Consider the following 15921-nt stretch of genomic DNA (forward strand, 5'->3'; position numbering starts at 1 on the left):
AGTCTAGCCTGGGCTACATAGTCCCTGACTCAAAGACAAACAAGCAACAAACAAACAAACAAACAAACAAACAAAAACATCTTATATACCTTCTTAAACAAAAAGTCCTCTTTTATTTAGCAACCTTTTCCAACTTTCTGAACCTGAGACTCTACTCCAATCTCTATCCAGACAAATTTCACCAATGGTGAAGAACATACTTCCACTTCAAGTAGAGCATACCTGAGGTAGAATTTTAAAGAGCTTGTGATTGTCTTAATGTCCCAGTCACTGTTATGGAAATCAATATCCCCTGGACATTTGGGATCTAAGAGAAAAACAAAACAACAATAGAAAAAAACAGTTAATCTTTCAACAAATATTAGCTGTCACCTTCTTTTTAAAATGAAGTATATTAATTAGAATTAATTAATTAATTAAATTTTCAAGAGACCAAAACTGAAGTCTATTTTCTGCTTTCAAAAATTCTCTTATGTTTTGGCCCAGTATGTAAGATGTTTGGAACTCATCACTTCTAAATGCCCTATGAGGGGAAAAAAATGCCAAAGGAACTGAACGACTCTGAAGATTACCAAAATTCTGCAATGGTGAAGACAACTGCTGCTGCCAAGCTGTGAAGACAAACAGCTTGCTACGGAGTCAGCACTTGCTGCCAGAAGCTCAGGAGGAGCACACCATGGAAACCAACACAGGAAAACCTAATCTGTAAATGAAAAACTTGCTAAAATGCAATATATTTGAGTTTCAGAGGCAAAACCAACTGAGTGCCCAAATCTCATTAAGGAATTTACCCATGGGTTTGGGTGCTCCCTTAATTTTACATTAAGAATGCTATCAGTTTTCCAGAGTAGAAATCTAGAAGAAAAAAAAAACCCATAAATTCCTGACTCTACTATGTACCTAGAGCTTTGAGGCCTTAACAAACTATTTTACCATACTCTACTACTGCAGTTTTACTACAACCTGAATGAACTGGGTAGTTGAAGAAAATATTCAACTCCATACCCAGTCTGTCCCTCCTAAAGGGGGACATCAAAAATAAACTGAGAAGCAGTAGGAAAGGTCACAGGCCAGGGGTACAATGCACTAGAAGACAAAGAATCACAAGGGTTATGGAACACTTCTCCCTCCCACAACACCTGACCACCACATCAATCAGCCTTCTGCATACCAACAGTACCCATTCTGACTAAAAGAATGAGACAATTCACTAAGCCTCTATGGGAAACCAACGATAGAGGAAAAGTTAAAACCACAAACGTAACCTGAGGCAAACATAAAGTTTCATATTAAAGGTACATGCACTTCCATTATTTTTATTCATGACATCATATCTAGCTTACAAAAAGTGAGAAAATACTGTTTTAAGGATGCAGAAGAAATCTGGGAACCACACGTTGATATGGATGCTTTGAAATATAATAACAGAATTTGAAACAGCTGTGATTAATGTTAAGGGCTATAGAACACACAAAAGTGGACAACGTAAAAGAAGAGATGGATGAAACAGAAGATAGGTACAAAATCCAAGGAAGTATAAAAACAAATGCTAAAAATCAAAGCACTGTAATGGGAAGATAGATCGCCTTTAGGAACTGAACACAGCTGAGAGAAACATCAGTGAGTCTGAAGAAATGCCAATGTGTATTTCTAAAATGGAAATACAAACAAAAAGAAATGAATAAGAAAAAAACAAAATCTAAACAGAATCTATTGTGTACATATGATAAGAATCACCTTGATGAAATGACAGATAAAAAGAAAAGACTAAAAAGAGATTTTTGGATATAGCTCAGTAGCAGAACATTTTTATTGTATGTGTGAGGCCCTGAGATCAGTTGCCAGTGCTGGGGGGAGGGGGGGATGGTCGGGATGAGGACTGGGAAAGAAAACAAAAGAGAGAATAAAGAGCAGACAAAAAAATAAAAGAACTGAACAACTACGAATTTCCAAAAACTAATGATAAATGCCAAACCCCAAATGCAGGAAGGAATAATCAGAAAACACACACGCACACACACACACACACACACACACACACACACAAATACGTGCGCGCGAGGGGCGGCGGGGGAGGGGCTGGGGCAGGGAACTGCTGAGAGTAAGGTACCCAGCTCCAATTACTCTAATTATAATCCAACCCTTATATCAAGGTGCCTGTTGCTAAATGGCAAAGTTCAATGAGTTAGGATATAGAGACCTAGTATTTGCAACTTATATTGTAAATCAAAAAAACATACATATATATGTTTGTGTGTGTATGTGTATATGTATAACCTACAAAAATTAAATCAAAATTCTAACAAAACAACATATCAAGGCCCTACAAAAGAATACAGTTGACTACTAGCTATCTCTAGGGACTTGATTTATAGATTAAAGAAGAGATCACCTAGACAACAAGAAGGACATAGCAAATCTCTAACCAGATGTCAATTTTATCTTACACCAATCATAATGGAAAAGGTCACAACTTACAGCATAAGACAGAGAAGATGTCGAGGAAAGGGAACCCTCATTCAATGTGGAGGGATTGCAAACTGGTCCAGTCACTTTGGAAATTGGTGTAAAGAATCCTCAAAATGCTAAACATATATCCACTATATGCCTCAGCTAGACAACTCCTCAGCATATAGCCAAAGGAACCAACACCCTACTCCACAGATACTTCCTCAGCAGCCATGCTTGCTGGTGCTCTACAACTAGGTGTCCTTAACCCAACAAATGGGTGGTGAAAACATGGTACATATATGCTATGGGTACTATTCAACTATAAAGAAAAAGGAAATTTACAGGTAAATGGCTAGAACTAGAAAAAAAATCATACTGAGTGATATAATCCAAACCCAGAAAGACAACCATCACATATTCTCTCTCATCTGAGGTTCCTAGCTCCAAATCTTCAGACATGAGAACATAATCTGGAGTAATTGCAGAAACCAGGAAAGTTAAAAAAAAAACAAAACAAAACAATACCATTACAGGGGAGGAGCGCTAGAAAGGGGAATAAGAAGGCACAAATAAATGTTATGAAGATGAAAGCATGGGCTTTAATTAGATAAGAGGAAAGATAAATACAGAAGGAGCAAGGAGGGTAACAAAATAGTAAGAATATCAGAAAAAGTCATAAGGAATCATACTATTAACTATATACCCAATAATATCTATAACATATAAAAAAACTATGTATACAAATATACACAGTTTAAAATCACACCTGGGGTGGCATTGCTCTCCCAAGAGCCATAGACCACTCAATAAAAATCCTAACACTAGGCATGAGAAGCCCTCTTTTGAGTTGTCAATGAGACTCCCAAAACATTGGAGGCTATTGCTGCAGTACCTAGTCACCACCAAAAGGTGGGAGGTAAGACCCCATCAATCAAGGCACCATGTACATCATATACAAGACCCAGAGGTCCTGAACTGGATATGACCTGAAAGCCTCTTCTCAAAATATGCTTGCATGGTACAGGAAGACTACATGAAGGAAGGAAGCAACAAATGGTACTACCTAGGTATTACATTTATGAACTACAACAATGCCCAGCATGTCAGGATACATCTAAGGAAGCATGCCTTGGCAGTAAACATAAGCCCTCTAAAATGTAAGACCTGTTCAACAAGAGGGAAATGATGCCTGATACTAGAAACCTGGTCAACTGCCCATGACTAACAAAGTCAAGGATCTTGGAGGAGAACCTACAACCACCACTTTACTATATCAGTATAATCCCTAACTACAGTCTAAACATTTGGCCTTATACCCACAGATAAGTGTTGTCAGTACTCTTCCCCTCATCAAGGAAATTTCTCTTTGCAACAGACAGAGACCATTGCAGAAAAACAATACCATCAAAATTCAGAGTTGTGGAAACTACTCCCAACTACAACTACAATCTAATAATTATAGTAAATAATTATATAAATAAATAAAATAATAATAAAATACAATCTACAATACAACTCCTGCACCTAAGACTCAGTGATTAGTTGGGAGAGGGGTTGAAACAATTGTAAGAGCCAAACATTCGAAGTCTGTTGTGAGATTTCATCTCCTTGAAATGTAAAGACAGTCTCAACAACATGGATATCTAAATAACACTCCAACAAGGAGACACAATAGATATGCTAAGAGAGGAGGGAAAGCTCATAAGGCCTTGACTCCCAGACAAAAAAACTAGTAAGACATGCTGAAAGTGAGATGAGGATCCCAATTGCTTTCCAATATCAAAATAATCAGCTCTGAAAACATACATACATGTAACATTATATGGACTAAGAAGGTTGGATTTGCATTGTGTGTGTGTGTGTGTGAGTGTGTGAGTGAGTATGTGTGGTGAAAATAGGCACATATACATGTAACAGTAATTTAAGAGGCCAATAATCTGAAAGAGAACAAGAAGGTAAATAACAGGATTGTAGCAAATAAAGAGAGAGGATAATGGTGTAACTATAATCTCCACATTTTATGTTTGGTTCTACCCGAAGTCTCTTAACCATCCACACCTTCCAGATCCTGGCCATAAAGGAAATGTTGGGCATGGGCTCCCTCTCGTGGCTTCAGCCTCAAGTTACATCTGTCGTTGGTTAGCCACTCCTACAAGCTCTGAACTACCTTCCATTGGCCCAACACATTTTGCAGGCAGGACAGGTTGTAGGTTTTGTGTCTGATTTGGTGTCCCAGCTCCACCACCGATAGCCTAGCCTGATTACAGAAAATCACCAGTTAAAGCACCATATCCTCGGATTCCTATGAGTATTGGCTAGTTTTCATTGTCAACTTGGCATACGTGTGTGTGTGTGTGTGTATATATATATATATAATATGGTTTATATAGAGGTATATAATACAAATAACTGCTCAAACGGAAATGACAAATTTTTCAAAACTCTAAAGTTTGTTGCTACTTTTAGTATCTATTCTCTTGCAGTGATCTTTTTGTTATATCAAATATCAAATTTAAGTGGCTTGGTTTTCCCAAATTTGTGGGTGGGTATGCTCTGTGTTTTCTTATCTTTTGAAGAGTCACATTTAACAGAATTTCTTGATAAGGTTACAGAGTTCACTTATAGGTAAATTCCTATACCCGGGATTTAAACTAGAAAGTCCTCTTTTACTGAGGAGATCTGTGGTCATCACAAAAATTTGGGAACTATCAAGTCTACTTCAGTAAACGAGAATTTTTTTGGTTTTATCTTTTTTTTTTTTCTAGCCAGGGTTGCATTATATGACCCTGGCTACCCTGGAAATCTCTATGCAGACAAGGCTGATCTCAAACTCAGAGATATGCCTGCATCTGACTCCCAGGTGCTGAGATTAAAGGTATGCATCACTATGTCCATCCAGCAAACAACAATATTTCAATATTCTTGAAGTCACCTATCTCCCACCTATAACCTAACTACAAGGAGGGCAAATGAATCAACCCTGGCTATCACTAGAAGCCTTAACAAACTATATGCTAAATATTTATGGACTTATCTATGGTAGACTAGGAAGCCTCTCAGAAGTATGCTTGAGAGCAAGGATTTCAACCACATGGGTCAGTGATAAAGGTAGATAACTGAAATGCTTAGGGTGTGAGGCATCATACATGCAGAAGAATGCGAATTGATCCATCCTTGTCTCCTTGTACTAAGCTCAAATCCAAATGGATCAAGGACCTCCACATAAAGCCAGACACTCTGAAGCTAATAGAAAAGAAACTGGGGAAGACCCTTGAGGACATCGGTACAGGGAGAAAGTTTCTGAACAGAACACCAATAGCATATGCTCTAAGAGCAAGAATTGACAAATGGGACCTCATAAAATTACAAAGTTTCTGTAAGGCAAAGGACACCATCAAGAGGACAAATCGGCAACCAACAAATTGGGAAAAGATCTTCACCAATCCTACATCAGATAGAGGGCTAATATCCAATATATATAAAGAACTCAAGAAGTTAGACTCCAGAAAACCAAACAACCCTATTAAAAAGTGGGGTACAGAGTTAAACAAAGAATTCTCACCTGAAGAACTTCGGATGGAGGAGAAGCATCTTAAAAAATGCTCAACTTCATTAGTCATTAGGGAAATGAAAATCAAAACAACCCTGAGATTTCACCTTACACCAGTCAGAATGGCTAAGATTAAAAATTCAGGAGACAACAGGTGTTGGAGAGGGTGTGGAGAAAAAGGAACACTCCTCCACTGCTGGTGGGGTTGCAAATTGATACAACCACTCTGGAAATCAGTCTGGTGGTTCCTCCGAAAACTGGGCACCTCACTTCCAGAAGATTCTGCTATACCACTCCTGGGCATATACCCAGAGGATTCCCCACCATGTAATAAGGATACATGGTCTACTATGTTCATAGCAGCCCTATTTATAATTGCCAGATGCTGGAAAGAACCCAGGTATCCCTCAACAGAAGAATGGATGCAAAAAATGTGGTATATCTACACAATGGAGTACTATTCAGCCATTAGAAACAATGAATTCATGAAATTCTTTGGCAAATGGATGGAGCTGGAGAACATCATACTAAGTGAGGTAACCCAGACTCAAAAGGTGACTCATGGTATGCACTCACTAATAAGTGGATATTAACCTAGAAAACTGGATTACCCAAAACATAATCCACACATCAAATGAGGTACAAGAAGAAAGGAGGAGTGGCCCCTAGTTCTGGAAAGACTCAGTGTAGCAGTATAGGGCAAAACCAGTACGGGGAAGTGGGAAGGGGTGGGTGGGAGGACAGGGGGAGAGAAAGGGGCTTATGGGACTTTCGGGGAGTGGGGGGCTAGAAAAGAGGAAATCATTTGAAATGTAAATAAAAAATATATCGAATAAAAAGAAAAGAAATACTTAATCTAGACGAGAATAAATCCCTCATTTTGAGAAAAAAAAAAAAACACAGCAAGTAACAACAAAATAAAGTTAAATCTTTTCCACTGAGGAAAATATTTTTTTATCTTTGACACTGAGGTGTGTCTCCTGTATGCAGCAAATTGTAGGGTCCTGTTTCTTTATCCAGTCTGTTAGTCTATGTCTTTTTATTGGGGAATTGAGACCATTGATGTTAAGAGATATTAAGGAATAGTGATTATTACTTCCTGTCATTTTTTATGTTCTTTTTATATTTGAGTGGTTATCTTCTTTTGGGCTTGATGAAGGAAGGTAACTATCTTGCTTTTTCCAGGGTGTAGTTTCCCTCCTTGTATTGGAATTTTCCTCCTATTATTCTTTTCAGAGCTGGGTTTGTGGAAAGATATTGTGTAAATTTGGTTTTGTCATGGAGTGTCTTGGTTTCTCCATCTATTGTGATTGAGAGTTTTGCTGGGTATAGTAGTCTTGGCTGACATTTGTGTTCTCTTAGAGTCTGCATGAGATCTGCCCAGGATCTTCTAGCTTTCATGGTCTCTGATGAGAAGTCTGGTGTGATTCTGATTATCAAAAGCCTATCCAGAGATGAGACAACATGGCTCAGGAAGGACACAGTCACTAGCACAAAGAGTAAAAGATGAGCCACTGCCAGGGTCACACTGTGAGTATCTGAAACGAAAATGCTGGCAGGATAATTACCTTTTATCTTTTAGACATTGGAAAATAATCAATAATTCCTAGGAATAAAATTGTACAGTATGAGAGCATGGCCCTGGACAAAGTTATAACATGATACAATTGCCTAGTATTAATTCATTTTATGAGCATTTCAGTGTATTACAAGGTTTTGTCTTGGAGACAAACAACCTCTTAATATATACCATCATAACCAGCTTTGATAAGTCTTAGTATATCAGAATCTGATTATCTCCCCATGCAACATATTACATGTTCAATCACAATCACAACTAGAAGAACTGAGTGTATCTTAGGTATCTTGTACCTTCTTTCTGCTGTATTCTACCACATACACATTTCCTCTTTGGTAATTTTGGGTTGTCTTTTGACCACAATAAATCGTAGCATGACTAAATGCTAAATCTTGCCAGTTTTTCTATTTAGCAAACATGGAGGTAGATTTAGTGACCTTCAAGGCATATGAGAGACATATTTTAGGGACTTGGTGAGGAAGACATACAATTTCCTTCTTAAACTTTGGAAATTCAACTAACTAGGCATGTTATAGCATAGGCAATGCTGACTCAATTTATTGTACTAAATTTAACACTGAAATGACAAAGATACAGGAATTGATTATGAAGAAAGTTTGCACAAACATATAGACACATTTCAGTTATTAAAAGGAACACAAGTTAGTATTTAAGTGTTTGATTTATTAAAAATAAAATTGAATCATTGGAAAATCAAAAATTATAATCAAAGGAAGAAGAAAAATGGTAGAACTCCAAGTTAATTAAACACAAACTCAGAATTCTAAAGGTTTCACTCTCTCACTGTGGTATCTAAACTGCATTAAGTCTAGTCCTACATTCCCCCTAGAAACCACAATAAAAATGTGTCCACTGAAAAGAATAACGTCATTATTGACACATTTATTCATCACATATTAGTTATTCTGTTCCAAGGACTGTTTCAAGGAGCTAAGAATATACAGTAAATAAAATAAAATCTCTACCCTCTGGATGATCAATATATGAATCATTCCATAACTCAGAGCTAAGTGGGTTCAAGGTCAACAGAAAAGCATGAAAGCCTTGATCTTGGCACAAGACACACAGTGAATGTGAAACATCATATTTATTAGAAAGGCACAATGCTTTCCAGGGTTTCTAACACAGTGCTGAGATAGCCAGCGGCAAATCTGAGAACGGCCTTCCATGATGAATAGAAGTGGTCAATTGGATTATGAAATAATTAGATCTAATCAGAACAAGCTGAGTCTGTATATGAGTCTATGACTCCACAAGAGGAATAAAAAACTTAATATAAGTACAATAGAAAACAAGGTCATAAAGAAATAACTGTAATGTGTATATATTGTCAAGAAGTTATGCAATGATTTTACAAAGGGAAGTAAGTACATAAAGGTTGATGAAAACCAGCTTACATCTTGGTTAGAATCCAGATCACTCATCCTGAACTGCTATTGTATTAATAGCCTCCAGATACATGTGGAATAGATTCCAACCTGTTGACATAAAGACACTTCATCTTCTAAGTCAGAGAATACTTGCTTCCATAAATAGCAAGGTGGTAAAGATGGCATCTGAGCAAGATTCAACCTATAGACATTTTGCTTGGCTTATGATAGCTATCTTAACCTGAAAACATTTCAAACATGAGAAGAAAAACTTAAAAAGAACCCATGTGCTAATCATATTTTCATAACCAATTTCTTCCAGACTATTATATAAAAAAGTAAAATACTATAATTAAATTGATGCAGTCTAGGCACCAATTCCTTTCTACTAAGAGACATTAGCTATCAAGGAATTCACTAATCATTCATGTGATGCACTACACACACACACACACACACACACACACACACACACACACTTTTGTTTCTTTCAAGTCTTTAAACTCTACCCAACAGGTAATAAAATGCATGAATCTTTCTAAAACTTTCTTTCATTAGTCAAATTATATTTCTGAGATTTATGCATATTTTGATGTTTTCTACTTAAGTTCAGGGTTGGCAAATTACCACCTCTGAGCTAAGAAACAATTTGATTAAGCTTCATGGCTATCTAAAAATTAATGTCTTCTATAAATACAATTTGTGTTGCACTTTCCTGGAACCAGAAATCTCTGAGCAACTTGTCTAAATGAGCTCCTATGCTGCTGACTTGAGCAACACCCCTCAGTAAGGCAATCCAAAAATCTATTCTCTTCACTCTTGCTAATAAAGAAGAAAGGATTGGGGCTAACGACTGTAGCTTTAATGAGAAGGAAGGTTTTAAAGAAGCTTGCCAGTAAATACTCTATGGAAAGGTGGACAGGGAAGTCACTGAGTCAAAATGCCAGTGATGGAAGGTAAGGACTTGCAATGAGATTTAGGACTTTATTATAGAACAAGAAGAATGGAATTTTGTCATTTGCAGGGAAGTGGGTGGAAATTTAGATCATGTTAAGTGGAATAAATAACCATTAAACATGTTTTCTCTTATATGTGTGGAGAGAGGGGAAACGAGAAGGAAATGGGGGAAAACTAATATATGTTTCCTCTCATATACAGAAAAAAATAAATACGCGAGAAATCTATTTGACAGGAAGAACAAGTAACAGTAGGAGGGACAAAGACAAAAAGAAGCAGTCATGGGGAATAAAATGATATGCATGTATAAAAACGTCCTAATGAAACTCATTATTTGGTAAGCCAACTGTTCTAGTGTGCTTTTTGTGTGATAAAACACCCTGACCAAAAACAACTTAAGGGGAAAGGGGTTTATTTGACTTGCAATTTTAGGCAACAGATCATTACTGAGGACATGAATTGAATGAAGCAAGTGTGGAAGCAGAAACCATAGAGGAATGCTGCTTACTAACTTGCTCACTCTACCTAATGCTTAGGTACCTTTTTTATACAGCCTAGTCCCTCCTGACTAGCAATAGTGCCTGCCACAGAGGGCTGGGCCCTACAAATAGAGTAGCAATCAAGAAAATGCTCCACAGACATGCCTTCAGACCAGTCTTATCTAGGCTCTGCCTCTGTCAAGTTTTCCCAGTTTGTGTCAAGTTGATAATAAAAACCAACCAGCACACTAACTAAAACTACGTAATTGAAAAAAATGGAACAAGAAACACAGAACACTATCTATAACTATGTTTAAGGATACTGGTTATTAGGCCTCATTTGATTTGAGCAAAAGGATACTGAATTTTTACTTTAGTTTTTAGCTTATCAAGTTATTATATTTCCCAGTGCTGCCATTAGAAACCAAATGATTGCAAAACTTGACCATTTAGGTCCATTTGACCCTGCTTAGCCTAAAGGCCTAGTCCAAGGTTTTTTCCAGCAAGTAAGAGATTCATTAGTAATAACTCACATGTAAGAAGGAAAATGAAAAGTAAATGACCTTGGCTACCTGATAAAACAAACAAAAAATTCATTTAGATCTGCATTATATAAAATAGACATTACAAAACCTTATTCTTTTTTTGTTTGTTTATTTTCTTGTCTGTCTGTTTTCTGAGATAGGGTTTCTCTGTGTAACAGTCCTGGCTGTCCTAGAACTCTCTTTGTTGACCAGGCTAGCCTTGAACTCACAGAGCTCTGCCTGATTTTACCTCCTGAGTGCTGGGATTAAAGGTACACACTACCATGGCCCAGGTCAGGAGCACCTTATTCTTAAGAATTTACTTAGCTGAGATAAAACTCTCAAAGGAATATACAGTATGAGATAACATACAGAAATATAGAGCTAATGTCCACTATACAAGTAGGAATAATGTTTAGGTTACCTGATACTTTGTATAGGCTTCCTGTATTTCTTTTAAAATCCAAATAAATTAGGAATACACTACAGCTTATACAATAATCATATCTAAATGAATGCAATTATAAATTCAATTTTTAGTACTTCTAAAAGTTATTTGAATATTTTTACAGTGGAAAATTCATAATGAAACAATGAAATGTCTCAAACACTAAGCACAATGAGGCCCTTTGGCTACTTGGCACATTCCTCAAATTCAGGAATACTATTGTAAAGAATAACAAAGCCATAATTGAGAATTGTAATTTTAAGGCTCTGCCAAAATCACCCCAGTAAATAACTCCTCACACCTGCAGCTTCAGACAATTTAAATTCATACAATTTAAATAATTGATTCAGAAAAAAACCTTACATATATTAACCTTTCCAAATCCCTTGTAAATAGTTAAAATTACTATCATTATATTTTGAGTGGCAGGCTTTAATGAACATGGTTCAATCCAATTTATGAGATGTTTGCCAAAGTTTTAACCAGTGTGCATTAAATTAACAATCAGGTACACTGTTCACAGTAGTATGAAACCTGAGGGTTCAGAGTTTTCTACCAATATGATTTTTCTTATGATAATAGTCTGTCTTATCCTACCTCTTTACCGTGAAAAATGTAAACATGGAGAATAATGGAGAGAAAATATACTAATGACTAATAAGCAAATCAAAAGATGATAAAATCATGGACACACTCCCATTCACAACAGCTTCAAACAAGATAAAATATCTAGGAATAAACTGCACTAAGGAAGTGAAAGTCCTCTATAATGAAAACTTTAGATCTCTGAAGCAACAAATTGAGGAAGGCATGAAAAGATGAAAATCCATACCCACTATGAAAATTAATATTATGAAAATGACCATTGTACCAAAAGCAATGTATAGATTTAATGGTATCCCAACCACAACATCAACAACATTCTTTAAAGAAATAGAAAAAAATTTCCTAAAATTCGCACACAATCGCAAAGGGCCACAGATAGCCAAAGCAATCTTGAGTAACAAAGAGTAATGCAAATGAAATCATTTCTCACACAGGAGGATAGAATCCAGAAAATTAGTTAACACAAAAAAATTGTTCAGCTACTATACAAAAACACTAGCAAGTCATTTTAAAAAGCAAAACACAGAGTTAACATGTGATCCTGAGATTCACTTCCTAGATACATGGTGAAAGGAGAAAGGGTAGCTAATTAGGTAATAGCTTGCTGCAAAAGCATGGAAATCTAAGTTCAATCCCCCTCCAGAACCCATATAAAAACCCAGATATAAACATATGTTCCTGTAACCCGAGAACTATGGGCAGTAGACACGCTCAGGTGAATTTCTGGACTTTGTTTGACATCCTAGCTCCAGGTTCAAGAAAAGAATGGGAAGAAAGCAGAAGGACAGAGAATGACACCAGAAACCCTCTTCTGTCATCCATTTTCACACTCATACAAATGTAAATATCCACATACATACAATAATGCAATGTTATATGAAGTGAAAACTAGGATGCAAGCGAGTACATGCATTCATTTTTATAGTAGCACTAGTTACACACACCGAAAGGAATAAATTAGCTTAAGTGTTCATCATGGATATATATATATATAAATATAAAAACACAACTTTCACCTCAAAAGAAAGAATAGATGTTTTTTCTGGAGTCAAATACAAGTGTCCAAGAACCAAGAATATAAATTTTTGGTTACCTTAAATACCAAGTTACAACTTAGTAAAAGTTTTATAAAGTTATTGTTAATAATAGAACAGAGAAATTCATAAATCTTCACAGTTTCAAATATACTGGAGGAAGCATCAGGTAGGTGCATTATACCAAAGAAGGGAAATCTTTTACAGGGTTCTGATGCTATCTGGTCACATTCTTAGCTTTTGAATTGGTGGAAGTTAACAGTCTGCTAAGAATACAGTTTAAAGGTTTTGGTAGTCACAAAGATATTAGGATAAATATAGGGCTCTACAATGAATGACTCTCAAAGGAACTAAAAATAACCTAAGGTAATTTGGCTCTGGTCTGCAATATTTTAACTCTCTGTGATCATGAAGTTTAATCATTTGGCCTGGTAGAATTTTCACAGTATACCCAGACATTATCAGATCAGTCATAAAACATGAAATGCTGAGAATGTTTATAATTAGATGAAATTCATAAGCAATATTCAAAGTGAAAGAAAATTCTTATAAAGTACCCACTATTGCATAATTATATCTATATAAACCATCAAGATCTAGACTATTGAGTAAAGACAAACACACAAAGGCAGACATAGGGCAAGCTTTGCAGCTCATATACATATTCCTAGCACTTGATTGACTGAGGCAGGAGAACTGCCATGAATCCAAGGCAAGCCTAAGCTACATAGTGAAACCCTACCTAAAAACAATCAAAAGACACTGAAAACACACACACACACACACAAAAGGTTCTCAGGGAAAGGGAATGAGAGAACTGTTCAACTGGTATGGCACTTACTTTCAAGAGCAATGAAAGGTTTTGAAATTAGAAGTGGTGGTTGTATAACACTGATACTATACTAAACACTACTCAACTATTTAAAAATGTTGTTATACTAAGTGCTATTCAACTATCTATTAAAACCATGAATTTTTTTCAATGAGAAATAATTTATGTTTTGGGTATTCCATGGTATGCACTCACTAATAAGTGGTTATTAACCTAGAAAACTGGAATACCCAAAACATAATCCACACATCAAATGTGGTACAAGAAGAAAGGAGGAGTGGCCCCTTGTTCTGGAAAGACTCAGTGAAGCAGTATTCGGCAAAACCAGAACGGGGAAGTGGGAAGGGGTGGGAGGGAGGACAGGGGAAGAGAAGGGGGCTTACGGGACTTTCGGGGAGTGGGGGGGCTAGAAAAGGGGAAATCATTTGAAATGTAAATAAATTATATCGAATAAAAAAATTTAAAAAAATATAATGTCACCATATTTGCGCATATTTGTAATCCTGACACCTGGGAATAAAGGCAGGAAGGTTGGGAATTTATGGTCATTCTCTAATATTTAGTGAGTTCAAGACCAGACTGGGCTATGTAAGACCCTGTTAAGAAATATGAATTGAAATCTACTTCGCAAGAGTGGAGTACTTGTCAAGAAACTGTGTGAACACAAACATATCTAAGATTATAATTGACAGGCTTTAAGTATATTTTTAAAGTTGCATACCCACAACTATAATAGGATGCTGTCATCACTCAAAAATGGAAAGAAATGTTAGACCCTTTAGTAAACAGTCTCCATTTATCTCCCATTACCCTAGACTACTGTTAATCTACATTCTTGCCAAATAAAGAAAAGTTCATATAAATACAAGCAAACCTACATCATTTGATGCCTTTTTGTGGTGCTGGGGATCAAACCTAGAGGTTCATGCACAGTAGGCAAGTAATCAATAACTGAGCTACAGTCTTAGCCTATCATTTTATCACATTCTTTTCTGTTGGTATGTTTTCAAAATTCTTCCACATGTTACATGTTACACTTTTATTTCAGAAAACTACTATATTGGATATAGCAAAGTCTATATTTTCCTGAAGCATCTCATGAAACAAGTAACGAAGAGACAACTAGATGCTCTTTTTTCTGAAGCAGGAAAAAATTAGAATGAACTATTATCAGCAGACAATTCTACAGAATCCCAGGCCTGTTTATCCACTATAATTATGAACAAAGGGAATTTCTATGAGGGCCCAAGAGACTTAGAGCACATATAATATATAGGAATATGGCAGCAATGCTATCATTAACTTAATGAATATAAATAAAAATATGAAGCCTTTTCTAAGTCTCTAACATGAGCTCCTCCATAGGCCACCATGAGCTTATGATGAGTCTGCCCACCTTTCTGAATGAAAAGTGTATCACAACCCTCTTGTTTTTTCTGCCTCTTTCTTTCTGGTGGTAACTAGAATTTAAGTATTTTTCTGGTGCTTTGGGCTTTTTCATGGTTTCCCTGAAGCTCCCCTGCTGCCATGTGGCTTATTGCCTGCCATGTGGCTGACCTCCACATTGGCTGAAAGCAGCCTGGCTTTTTCCATTCTTCATTCTCCACCTCCCGGCAGCTGCTGAGATTTACAACTCGTCTGCCTTAGAGGTTTTCTTTTAAACTCTAATAAAATGTTCCTCTTTGAATAAACTTTGGTGTCCATGACTCTAAAAAAAATTAAAGAATAAATAAATAAGCTTTGAAAGAACCCCCATGTGAAGGCAGGTAGATGGCTCTCTGAAACTATGCCCTTAAAGTGGCAATAGTCACACTTGGGGATTATAATCTAAATTAATATTTTAAAAAGATGGCTGTACTAGCCAGCATTTCAGACTCTGATGGCTTCAATAACCAAGTCCCTATCATATTGGAGAACATGGATAAAAATATTTCAGTCTTTGTAGAAAATCCTTTTAGACAGCTCTGGTCTCCAGATCCATAAAATTGTCAGAGCCTAGCCCATTTACTCATCCTAAAAATATTTATTAAAAGTCTACTATGTGCCCTGGAGGTATCACTCAATAGTAGA

General features: G+C 36.4%; 1 protein-coding gene across 1 annotated transcript in view; it reads right to left on the minus strand.

Annotated features, from left to right (window-relative positions):
• The window catches only part of Ophn1 (oligophrenin 1), a 353532-nt gene that overhangs the window by 86066 nt on the left and 251545 nt on the right, over positions 1-15921 (minus strand). The window contains exon 16 of the mRNA XM_052171168.1: positions 223-307. Coding sequence (XP_052027128.1) covers positions 223-307 — 85 coding nt within the window. The remainder of the gene's footprint in view (positions 1-222; positions 308-15921) is intronic.

This window comes from Apodemus sylvaticus, chromosome X (genome assembly GCF_947179515.1).
Source record: "Apodemus sylvaticus chromosome X, mApoSyl1.1, whole genome shotgun sequence".
Classification (NCBI taxonomy): Eukaryota; Metazoa; Chordata; class Mammalia; order Rodentia; family Muridae; genus Apodemus; species Apodemus sylvaticus.